This window comes from Danio aesculapii, chromosome 12 (genome assembly GCF_903798145.1).
Source record: "Danio aesculapii chromosome 12, fDanAes4.1, whole genome shotgun sequence".
In the NCBI taxonomy this organism is placed as follows: Eukaryota; Metazoa; Chordata; class Actinopteri; order Cypriniformes; family Danionidae; genus Danio; species Danio aesculapii.
The window spans coordinates 1,299,625-1,312,979 of NC_079446.1; the positions used below are offsets into that span (position 1 = coordinate 1,299,625).

A 13,355-nucleotide genomic window follows, 5' to 3' on the forward strand; every position below is an offset into this window, starting at 1 on the left:
CTTGATCTGTTGTGATGATTCAACAGTTGCTATGGTAACGCAACAACTATAGTACTTGATCTGTTGTGATGATTGTACAGTTGCGATGGTAACACAAAAACTATAGTACTTGAACTTTCGAGGTTATCCTACAGTTGCTATGGAAACATAACAACTACAGTACTTGATCTGTTGTGGCGATTCTACATTTGCTATGGTGACACAACAACTGTGTTCCTTGATCTGTTGTGGCAAGTTTACAGTTGCTATGGTAACACAACAACTATAGTACTTGATCTGTTGTGATGATTCTACAGTTGCTATGGTAACACAACAACTATAGTACTTGATCTGTTGTGGCGATTCTACAGGTGCTATGGCAACACAACACCTAAAGTACCTCATCTGTTCTGTTATGGTGATTTCTACAGTTGCTATGGTAACAAAACAACTATAGTATTTGAACTGTCGGGGTGATTCTACAGTTGCTATGGAAACATAACAACTAAAGTACTTGATCTGTTGTGGTAATTCTACAGTTGCTATGGTAACACAACAACTATAGTAATATACAGAAATATTCAACTATAGTGTATTATTCTACAGTACACCAACGTTTACTGTGGTAAATACTATAAATACAGTTTATCAGGTCACTATAGTTAACTCTACAGCATGCTGGAGCATTGATTAACAAAGTGCTGTGACTAATATAATGTATACAATACTCTTTACTATATAGTTTAACAACACTATAGTATTTAGTAGAAATTGCTAAATCTTTGTACCATTGTGCATCGGCTCTTGCACTAAAATCACAATACAAATGTCAACACAACAGTAAAACGTTTTTTCAGTGTGTGAAAAGCACAATGCAACAACTGCTCAACAGTAAACAGCACAATTGTGTTAGAAAACACTTACGAGACAGTACATTTTCCTGTATACTGTCCAGTATTAAGACCCAATAATGTCAGCGAGTACAATGATGCGTGCCGTACATGTCAACACTAATTACAATCTTCAAACTATCAATGCAATAAAAACGTAGTGAAAGCAAAAGAAGCGGCGGTCCACCCACAGCCATCTGCTCTGGAGGCTCTGGCTCATTTCCACAGCATGAAGAACTTATTCGCTCGTCCTGCACTCAATTTCTGCATTTTCTGCCGCTTTTGTTGCTGTTTATCCAAACAGCGGAGGGAAGCGTCTGTTCTTCTGCTCCTCTTTCATGTAACGGCAGTGGTAATGATTTTCTGCTTTGTATTTGTTTGGTTCCCTCCCTTAATTAATGCCTCTTTTATAATGAAAACAAAGAGGCCTTTGAGCTGCTGTCGTCCAGAATTACTTCACTCTCTCTTCTGCTCTCCCTCACCATTTTTAGGCCTGCGTTACTTTAATATTTACAGTAGATTCAGCTCAAATAGTAGTAAAAGTTAGCCTGACTAGCAATAAAGATATCAGACATTATCAGAGTTCATTCATTCTACTGTTTAATTGCATTTAGCAAGACAAATCCACGATTGCAGTTAAATAGCGTATTGAATGCTGACAACAGAAATTGGTCTATTCTCACTCCAAAACTGAAACAAAACAAAACAAAAACCACACTTTTACGCAAACAATAGTATAAACATAAAACACTCGATATTTAAAACTGAACCCAAACTTGAAGTAAATCAGTAAGACTTTACAGTACGGTTTCATTAGTGAGTTAAAATGAACACTCCCATAGAAAAATCTGATAAATGGCCATATATATGAACATACACACTCATTCACACACACACACTCGTACACTACGGTCAATTTAGTTCATCAACTCCCCTATAGCGCATGTGTTTGGACTGTTGAGGAAACTGGAGCACCCGGAGGAAACCCACGCCAACACGGGGAGAACATGCAAACTCCACATAGAAACGCCTACTGACCCACCCGGGGCTTGAACCAGCAATCTTCTTGCTGGGAGGCCACAGTGCTAACCACTGAGCCACCGTGCCGCACATATATGACATTCTTATATATTTGAAGTCCAAACACAAGCTTGAATGTCACATATGTGATTTGTATATAGTGCCATATATCAGATTTCTATATGGTCCCAATGGCAGTTTAATATCCAAAGTTGTGTTTGAGAACGTTTGTTGTTGAACTCAGGCTTTCAATAACACAGTGTGCATCGTTAGTTCATTTTAACAAACAAGACCTCATATTATCAGAAAATCTAAAGGTCACAATTACCAAAAAACTGTATGAAAAGTCATCATAAAAAAGTATGCATACACTGTAAAAAGCGATTAGTTGACTTCACTTTAAAAACATTTACATTTACATTTAGCAGACGCTTTAAAACGTGAGTAAACCCAATGGTTTTAAAGCGATTAGTTGACTTCACTTCAAGAAGTGAGTAAACCCAATTTTTTTTAAAGGATTAGTTGACTTTACTTAAAGAAGTGAGTAAACCCAATGCTTTTAAAGCAATTAGTTGACTTTACTTAAAGAAGTGAGTAAACCCAATGCTTTTAAAGCAATTAGTTGACTTTACTTAAAGAAGTGAGTAAACCCAATGCTTTTAAAGCAATTAGTTGACTTTACTTAAAGAAGTGAGTAAACCCAATGCTTTTAAAGCGATTAGTTGACTTTACTTTAAAAACGGGAGTAAACCCAATGCTTTTAAAGCGATTAGTTGACTTTACTTAAAGAAGTGAGTAAACCCAATGGTTTTAAAGCGATTAGTTGACTTTACTTAAAGAAGTGAGTAAACCCAATGGTTTTAAAGCGATTAGTTGACTTTACTTAAAGAAGTGAGTAAACCCAATGGTTTTAAAGCGATTAGTTGACTTTACTTAAAGAAGTGAGTAAACCCAATGGTTTTAAAGCGATTAGTTGACTTCACTTTAAAAACGTGAGTAAACCTAATGGTTTTAAAGCGATTAGTTGACTTTACTTTAAAAACGGGAGTAAACCCAATGGTTTTAAAGCGATTAGTTGACTTTACTTTAAAAACGTGAGTAAACCTAATGTTTTTAAAGCGATTAGTTGACTTTACTTTAAAAACGTGAGTAAACCCAATGGTTTTAAAGCGATTAGTTGACTTTACTTAAAGAAGTGAGTAAACCCAATGGTTTTAAAGCGATTAGTTGACTTCACTTTAAAAACGTGAGTAAACCTAATGGTTTTAAAGTGATTAGTTGACTTTGCTTTAAAAAAAGTGAGTGATCTCATTGGTTTTAAAAGTGTTGAAAAAAAGCGAGTAAACCTGTTGGTTTTAAAGCAATTAGTTGACTTTACTTTAAAAAGTGGGTAAATCTGCTGCTTTTAAAGTGATTAGTTGACATTACTTAAAAAGTGAGTAAACTCAATGCTTTTTAAATTATTATTGACTTTACTTAAAAAAGTAAGTAAACAATGCTTTTAAAATGATTAGTTGACTCAAAAAGCAATTAAACCCAATGCCTTTAAAGTGATTAGTTGACTTTACTTAAAAAAATGAGTAAACCCATTTCTTTTAAAGCAGTTAGTTGACTTAAAAAATGATTAAAACCTTTGCTTTTGAATTGATAATTGACTTTAATTTAAGAAGTAAGTAAACCTTAAATTGCTTTTAAAGCGATTAGTTGACTTTACTTAAAAAATAAGTAAACCCATTGCTATTAACGCGATTAGCTGGCTTTGCTTAAAAAGTTAGAAAAACTCAATTCTTAAAGTGATTTGTTGACTTAAAAAAGTGAGTAAACCCAATGCTTTTAAAGCGATTAGTTGACTTTACTTAAAGAAGTGAGTAAACCCAATGCTTTTAAAGCGATTAGTTGACTTTACTTAAAGAAGTGAGTAAACCCAATGCTTTTAAAGCGATTAGTTGACTTTACTTAAAGAAGTGAGTAAACCCAATGGTTTTAAAGCGATTAGTAGACTTCACTTTAAAAACATGAGTAAACCCAATGGTTTTAAAGCGATTAGTTGACTTCACTTCAAGAAGTGAGTAAACCCAATTTTTTTAAAGGGATTAGTTGACTTTACTTAAAGAAGTGAGTAAACCCAATGCTTTTAAAGAGAATGGTTGACTTTACTTAAAGAAGTGAGTAAACCCAATGCTTTTAAAGGGATTGGTTGACTTCACTTAAGAAGTGAGTAAACCCAATGCTTTTAGAGGGATTAGTTGACTTTACTTAAAGAAGTGAGTAAACCCAATGCTTTTAGAGGGATTAGTTGACTTTACTTAAAGAAGTGAGTAAACCCAATGCTTTTAAAGCGATTAGTTGACTTTACTTAAAGAAGTGAGTAAACCCAATGCTTTTAAAGCGATTAGTTGACTTTACTTAAAGAAGTGAGTAAACCCAATGCTTTTAAAGTGATTAGTTGACTTTACTTAAAGAAGTGAGTAAACCCAATGCTTTTAAAGCGATTAGTTGACTTTACTTCAAGAAGTGAGTAAACCCAATGCCTTTAAAGGGATTGGTTGACTTTACTTAAAGAAGTGAGTAAACCCAATGCTTTTAAAGGGATTAGTTGACTTTACTTTAAAAACGGGAGTAAACCCAATGGTTTTAAAGCGATTAGTTGACTTTACTTCAAGAAGTGAGTAAACCCAATGGTTTTAAAGCGATTAGTTGACTTTACTTCAAGAAGTGAGTAAACCCAATGCTTTTAAAGCGATTAGTTGACTTTACTTCAAGAAGTGAGTAAACCCAATGCCTTTAAAGGGATTGGTTGACTTTACTTAAAGAAGTGAGTAAACCCAATGCTTTTAAAGCGATTAGTTGACTTTACTTAAAGAAGTTAGTAAACCAAATGCTTTTAAAGCGATTAGTTGACTTTACTTAAAGAAGTGAGTAAACCAAATGCTTTTAAAGCGATTAGTTGGCTTTACTTAAAGAAGTTAGTAAACCAAATGCTTTTAAAGCGATTAGTTGACTTTACTTAAAGAAGTGAGTAAACCCAATGGTTTTAAAGCGATTAGTTGGCTTTACTTAAAGAAGTTAGTAAACCAAATGCTTTTAAAGCGATTAGTTGGCTTTACTTAAAGAAGTGAGTAAACCCAATGCTTTTAAAGGGATTAATTGACTTTACTTAAAGTGAGTAAACCCAATGCTTTTAAAGCGATTAGTTGGCTTTACTTAAAGAAGTGAGTAAACCCAATGCTTTTAAAGGGATTGATTGACTTCACTTAAAAAAGTAAGTAAACTTGTTGCTTTTAAAGCGATTAATTGACTTTAATTTTATAACGTGAGTAAACCTATTGTCTTAAAATTATTGTGTAAATGACCCATATGCATAATTACAAAAATGTCAACTTAAAAAGTTCCACGTTATAACTGCTTTACTCTTATAATTATAACTAGTTATAGTGTGAAGTAACTAATCACTTTTTACAGTGTATCATGTGCATCATATGTATCACATTCAATCGCCTCACTGTCCCATAATTATCAGCGCATTTCTGACATCCTCATCCTCATCATCATGGCCGTGTTAAAGTCGTGTAAACCGGCTGCTCCCAGTTTGTACTGGGACTATGAGACGGACTGGACAAAGTGTTGAGAACTGGAGTCATGTAGGACCGTCTGGAGGAGTGGAAGTATGGATACTGATAAATGCCAGCCGGGTAGCCTGAAAATGTAGTGAAGTACGCAGAGTTCTGCATGTCAGCACAGTCGCTGAGCTCAGATTGAGCTGGTGAGCCGTGAGACTCCCCGTAATGAGAGGGACTCAATTGTTCAGTTTTAATGAGCGGCCTTTGTTGGTTTGCGCTGGATGTGGACGGTGACCCGGACGGTTTGTTCCACGCTAAAACGCCGCTGTGATGGTGAAAAGAAGCGCTGAAGCAGCCGGGACTGGAGTGCTGCCCACCGCCACTCTCTGTGTGCCCGTTTAACGGCAGATATTGGTCAAACTCGCGAACGTCGAACTGGCCCATGCTGCCGATGACATCACTGCTCAGCTCAGAAATGTCCACATTGCTGAAGTCGATGTTCTGTCTGGCGTTCTCTGACAGGCGCTTCATGCTTTGATGCTGGTCAGATTTCGGTGTGGTTGGAGGCGTTGGAGGTCCGTGTGGTTGAACTGTGTTGGAAATATTAAATATTATTGATTAATATATTATATGGTGTAGTGTATCGGCAATCAGATATATAAGCAATACCGATATATCGACCACCGAATATAAAATCATTAGTCGAATTTCTTATTTTATACTGGGTTAGAAAGATTGAATATGATTGGTTGAATAGAGCTGAAAAGGAATGAACATGCATATGGTATATTGTATCGGCAAAATCGATATATCAGCAATACCGATATATCGGCTGATATTTACATTTTTACATTGTTCTGTTTGCCTAAATGTATAGTTGAATATAAAATTAATAGTAGAATTTCTTGTTTTGAACATATAGTATATTGTATCGGCAATACCGATATATCAGCAATATTTACGTTTTTCATTTTACTATTAATATAAAATTATTAGTAGAGTTTCTTTTTTTGAACTTGGCTAGAAAGATTGAATATTATTGTTTGGATAAAGTTGCAAAAGAATAAACAAATGCAAATGCAGTAATATATTGTATCAGCAGTACCGATATATCAGCAACACTGATGTAACAGCCGATATTTTTAAGTTTTACCTATTTCTGTTTGTCTAAATGTATAGTATATTGTATTGGCAATATCGATATATTAGCATTAGCGATATATCAGCAATACCATTATATCGAAGAGTTGACATTTTTCTGTTTCATAAATGTATGGTTAAATATAAAATGAAAAGTAGAATTGCTTATTTTGAACTGTGTTGGAAAGATTGAATATTATTGGTTGGATAGAGTTTGAAAGGAATGAACATCCATATAGTATATTGTATCGGCAATAGCAATATATCAGCAATACCAATATTTTAGCAATACCGATATATCGGCCGATATTTCAGTTTTTACATATTTCTGTTTGTCTAAATGTATAGTTGAATATATAATTATTAGAAGTTAATAATAATAACAACTCTAATAATAGAGTTGGGAAAAAAGAACATGTATATGCTGTAGTGTATCGGAAAAAACGATATATCAGCAATACTGATATATCGGCCGATATTTAAGTTTTTACATTGTTCTGTTTGATGAAATGTATAGTTAGTTATATATAAAATTATTATTAGAATGTCTTATTTTGAACTGGGTTGGAAAGATTGAAAATGGTTGGTTGGAAGAATGACATCCATATGGTATATTGCATCAGCATTACCGATTTATCAGCTAAACCGATATTTAAGTTTTTTAATTTTTCTGTTTCATAAATGTATAGTTGAACATAAAATATTAGTAGAATTTCTTATTTTGAACTGGGTTGAAAAGATTGAATATGGTTGGTTGAAAGAATGAACATACATATGGTATATTGTTTCGGCATTACCGATATATAAGCTAAACCGATATTTAAGTTTTTACAATTTTCTGTTTCATAAATGTATAGTTGAACATAAAATTATTATTAGAATTTCTTATTTTGAACTGGGTTGGAAAGATTGAATATTATGTGTTGGATAGAATTAGAAAAGAATGAACATACATATGGTATACTGCATCAGCAGTACCGATATATCAGTCGATATTTAGGTTTTTACATGGTTCTGTACAGAAATCGATTACTTATAAGTTAGCTTATAAGTGGATTGAGCATAAAACAAGTAGGTTTTCCCAAAAAACTGCATAATTGTGTTGTTTTAGCTCATTTTAATTAAGGAGTTTCAACAAGCATCAAAAATATTTTGTGAGTGCAGTGAAGATTGTGGTGAGATTATAATGCCATGAGCACTCGAGCTGGCTGACTTAAAATTAAAAGTCCCTGTGCATATACACAATTTGTAAGTTAGTAAATGTACAGTATCTCACCTCCATGGACGGTCTGATGGTGCATGGCTCTCATTCCCACTTCCGTCTTGTAGATTTGATCCATGTGATGAAGGTTTTTCTCGGCTCCTGCTTCTGCTTCGTTCTGTCCTGGTTTCAGGCTCTTGCGTCTCCGCGGCTGATATTTATAATCGGGATAATCTTTCTTATGCTGCAGCCTCAGTCTTTCTGCTTCTTCCACAAACGGCCTCTTCTCGCTCTCAGACAACAGCCTGAGCAAACAGACGACAATACTATCATTTAATATAACATCATTCAGAGTACACCGAATCTATTATTTACGTAAAATTGAGGGTGCATTTCATAAATGATCCTGACACACACTACAAATGTATCATTTACACTAGACTGAATGCATTATTCACGTACAATAATCTCTAAAGGTGATAGGGAACATTTGATTTGGTTGCTAATTGTTGTTTAACTTATTGTAAACAATAACAGAGTTGACATTTTCCAGCATTTTGAGCTTTAGCTCCAGATGCTAACCTCAACCCAGACTCCACATGGCATGTCTAAAACACAATATTATGTATTATAATATAATATTATAATAATATATTCATCATATTACAGTTGCTAAAAATTTAATTAATTGTAATATCACAGTAACAGAGTCGACATAATTAATCTACTATTGGTGTATCCTAAACATTGCCTTCCCAGCCTGATCTCACGAGAAGACGTAAGTATTTTACGTTTTGACAGTTTAGTGGCTAATTCGTACGAATTCGTACGAGTTCAGTTGTACGAAATTGTACGATTTTAAAAAGGAGGCGTGGCACCTAACCCCACCCCTAAACCCAACCGTCATTGGGGGATGAGCAAATCGTACTAAATTGTACGAATTAGATCATACAAACTCGTACGAATTAGCCACTATATCAAAAAGTTGCGAATTGCCGTGAGATTGTGTTGGCCTTCCAGAGTTTCCCACCACAGGAAGTGACACTTGAAGCACGTCACATGCATTTTCTACATCAGTGCTTTACAGATTGCTCTGCCTTTTTATAATCAATGTAACAGAGTTGCGCTATCACTTTAAAAGGGTATTTTTTGTTATTATACATATAAAAGTAACCTTTATTTGATCTTCGCTCATTATCATGATAGTACACTACCATAAAAGGTGATAAAAGCTTCAGCAATTAAAGTAAACATGATATCATCATAAGACTTTTAGCAGTAAACTAGTAGTATTTACACCTCTGAGCCATATATACTTCATTAGTCCTAGCGATTGTGATTAAAACTAGCACGTTCTCTCATTAATTATTAAAATTAGTCACTAGAACTTTCAGCAACACTTTACACTTTGCAAACACTGAGTAACATTAGTGATAAATAATCTATGATCAATTCTTGGTAGTGCATTAACTAATGTTGACTAAGTGTCACTAAAGTAGTGAATATAATACATAATACTGACAATTAATGATCTATTCCATGTGTTTATTATAGAAATAGCAAAGGCCAGTGTTATATTAGTACCTTCTCTATTTAATGTGCATTATATATTGTTGATTTGAGTTATTATTGAAGCTTTAGCAAGTATTAATTAGTCAATAGTATACTTGTTAGTCTTTCATAACCATGAGAAAGTAGTAATAATTGCAACATTATATTTTTCTGATTATTTTTATATCTAATTAGTCTAAAATTGATGCTTTATATCTTAAAGTATAAAGATATAGCGTAATGAAATACTTTAGTGTCCAACACAAAAGTCTACATGGAAAAATCTATTGAACAAACTAATAGCATTTATAATTATATATTATATATTATAATAACATAATATGCTATATTAGCATATTATGGACCAAACCATTTAATTTTGTGGTGTATTTAATTTGATCAGAATTAGGATTACTGGAAAACTGCGTTATTTGAAACAATACTGATGTATTTGGGTATCACTAATTATTATAAACAGCTATCTATTTTGTTGGGTGGTACAGTATATGGGGTATTATTTAACTTTATATACTTTTACCTATCTATCTATCTATCTATCTATCTATCTATCTATCTATCTATCTATCTATCTATCTATCTATCTATCTATCTATCTATCTATCTATCTATCTATCTATCTATCTATCTATCTATCTATCTATCTATCTATCTATCTATCTATATATATATATATATATATATATATATAACTCTTTTTTTCCTTCTGTAATTCTAGATTAAGTAAGTGTTCTTTTACTTTAGACAATGGTTTACATATGTATACTTAGATTAATGTGTAAGGAGACTTATAAAGAATAAGAATATAAAGAATATATATGTATAAATCAGTATGTAAACACTCTTATTCTGTAATCATAGAAGAAAATATTCAGTTTAATTTTGTACCATGAGAAAAATGTAGAGGTTCTTTATATACTTGTCAAATTTTTCTGTAATTGTGTATATTCCCCCAATAAAAAAAGCCAAAAAAGCTATTTTATACCTGATTTAATGCAATTAATGTTTGATCTGTTTGCATTTGCATTGTATTAATCAGCGTTGGGTCAAATATGGACAAACCCAACAAAATGATTGCATTATGAGTGCATAAATTAATTTAATAATTACACAATTAAAGGTTTTAACCCAATTGCTAAATGTGTTAACTAATTAGGCAAAATGTATGCTTAATACCCAATTAAAGACGTACAGGAGTACAGTTACAATGTTCAGCATAATTGAGTATCTCACAGATCTCCCATATTCTCTACAGGACGCTTTACAGTGATATATATGTGCATATTTAATGATTTATCTTTCTATTCTCAAATATGGATATAACTGTTTAATAAAACTGCTCTGTTTAAATGCACCAGAATTTATTGGCTATATTCAATGAGAAATGAATAGAAATCTATGGATTGATACTCGTTTATGCTGCGCAGATTAATTAGTGTCTAACACAAGTCTATTTAAATTCATTCATTCATTTTCCTTCGGCTTAGTCTCTTTACTCATCAGGGGTCGCCACAGTGGAATGAACCGCCAACTTATCCAGCATGTGTTTAACACAGCGGTTGCCCTTCCAGCTGCAACCCAGTCCTGGGAAACACCCATACACTCATACACTATCAATTTAGCTATTCAATTCCCCTATAGCGCATGCGTTTGGACTGTGAGGGAAACCGTAGCACCCACGCTAACACGGGGAGAACATGCAAACTCCACACAGAAATGCCAATCGACCCGGCCGGGACTTGAACCAGCAACCTTCTTGCTGTGAGGCCACAATGCTGACCACTGAGCCACCGTGCCACCCTCCAAAGTGACTTACAAGAAATAAAAGAGTATGTTTTCTACAGGTGGTTTATCAAATACTCCATTTAGGAGTAAAGAACTGATGCGTTATTTGGGATGTGTCTTTAGGTAACCTAAACTATGGCTTATACACTCTCAGAAATAAAGGTATGAGATCTGTCACTGGGGTGGTACCTTTTTAAAAGGTACACATTTGTACCTAAAGGGTCCCTATAGATACCACAAGGGTACATATTAGTACCTAATAAGTACATATATGCTTGTGAGGTACCAATATGGACCCTTTAAGTACAAATGTGTATCTTTTGAAAAGGTACCACCCCAGTGACAGCTTGCGTACCTTTATTTCTGAGAGTGTTGAGTTTTGGAACAGAGCGTCTGTTTATGATTATTAAATCTACTGATCTCTAAATAAGGCAAAAAATGCTTTGTTGGATTTACTAAAAATTGTTAAGGTAAGAGGTTGCAAACAGTTTATATGGGCTGAATTTAAACATTAAATTTAATTTGTTTGTTTAAATTCAGCCGGTATAAATGGTTTGCAACCTCTTACCTTAAAATAATGTAGTAAATGCAATGAATTTTTTTACAGACTATAATGTTAATTTACTTTTGACCTGCATTACTTATTTTGTGTATTTTTATTTTTCTGTGTGTCTAAATTCTTAAAAAAGTATCTGTGCACGTATTTTTTATTGTTTATTTTAAAACAATTTTAACATACACAAAACAACAGGAAATACAGAAAAACACTGTAAAATGCTGGGTTTCACACATCGATTTGTGTTGGAGCAACATTAGAGAATTAAATTAACTTGTTAATTTTTACAAATTATGTAGATTGAACATAAAACAATTAAGTTGCCTCGCCAAAAAGATTAAGAATTGTGCTGTTTCAGTTCATTTTAAATAAGTAGTTTGAACAAACAGCAAACGTCGTTTTTTTTAGTTTAAGTAATGCATAATTAGCATTATAATCAGTGATAAAAATTGATTTATTGGATTTGATCATTTTTTTTTAAGGTAACTGGTATGTTAAATTGTAACACACACAAAAAATATTATGCAAACTGTAATGCAGACTTGTTTACTGGAGAGTAATGCTCAACTTAATTTGTTTAAACTTACTCTGAAACTTATTCTGAAAGTGTAATGCAAAGTATTTATTTAAATTTAATGACAATCATGTAAATCTTTTAATTTAAATAATCCTTGGAAAAAGCAAGCTTGCATTACAGTCTCAGAATAAGTTTAAATCACAAAACCCATGCGTTAATCGGTACCTCCAGAGTTTCCCGAGGGTCTTGCTGAGCTCCGCGTTGTGCAGATGCGGGTACTGATCGGCCAGTTTCCTCCGCGCCGCCTGCGCCCACACCATAAACGCGTTCATGGGTCTCTTCACGTGCGGTTTGTCCTTCAGAGACCGGCTTCCCTGCATCGGCATCGGCACCAGGGACCAGTCGTAGCCCTTCAGGACCTGCGACACCGCGTCTCGGATGCACACCGGGAACCGCGCGTCTCCGTCGGTGTCCTGTGGCGGAGCGGCGCGCGAGCCTGGATCATCAGACGCCGATGGAGAAGACGGAGAATCAGAGTCCACATCATCCAGAAAACAGCTCTCCGCGCCAGAAGCAGCTTTATCCGGCTCCTTAGACATTTTAAAATCCTGCGATGAGAAGTTTAAGATCTCACAGACGTAAATATTCCCGATAACCGCACTAATGTTTCGGCTTCATGACGCGTCGGGCTGAGCAACTGGCAACATTACACAACTTATCGGTGAGAGAGAGAAGTTTTGCTGAGGTATTTTCATTAGTCTCCTCCTTTTGTATTCTCATTGGTCGAGAAGATTTTACACAACTGCTCCAATTGGCCAGTGCTGTACATCAGCAACTTTTTAACTTAATTGAACATAATTGACTAACAAATTACAGCATAATGCTGTATAACTGCTTATGTGTTGCATCAGTTATCCAACATTCTCGCAGTGTTTTATACATATTATTTTATTCACTTTATAAAACCTGTTACATGTCTTTTTAAGCCCTTGTTACATGTATTTACTGTATTAAATAATTATGAATAATTACATACAATTAACCCTAAACCTATTCCACACACCTTATCCTACACTCTCAGAAAAAAGGTACACAGTGGTACAATAATGTTCCTTAAGGAACAGTTTTGCACCTTTGT

At 34.1% G+C, this 13,355-nt stretch overlaps 1 protein-coding gene across 1 annotated transcript; it reads right to left on the reverse strand.

The window, feature by feature from the left end:
• Positions 1 to 5,182: 5,182 nt before the first annotated feature.
• On the reverse strand, positions 5,183 to 12,905 carry sox8a (SRY-box transcription factor 8a). Its single transcript, XM_056469455.1, has 3 exons — positions 12,443 to 12,905; positions 7,866 to 8,095; positions 5,183 to 6,039 (listed from the first exon to the last, which is right to left on the reverse strand). The coding sequence occupies exons 1-3, from the start codon at positions 12,814 to 12,816 to the stop codon at positions 5,438 to 5,440; spliced, it is 1,206 nt and encodes a 401-aa protein (XP_056325430.1). The 5' UTR covers positions 12,817 to 12,905; the 3' UTR covers positions 5,183 to 5,437.
• Between the last annotated feature and the right edge of the window lie 450 nt (positions 12,906 to 13,355).

Coding starts and splice junctions, on each gene's coding strand:
- sox8a (XM_056469455.1), bottom strand. CDS start 12,816: ATGTCTAAGGAGCCGGATAAAGCTGCTTCTGGCGCGGAGAGCTGTTTT. Junction 8,096..12,442: donor ACCCTCGGGAAACTCTGGAG/GTACCGATTAAC, acceptor CTGTTTGCTCAG/GCTGTTGTCTGAGAGCGAGA. Junction 6,040..7,865: donor CCATCAGACCGTCCATGGAG/GTGAGATACTGT, acceptor TTTCCAACACAG/TTCAACCACACGGACCTCCA.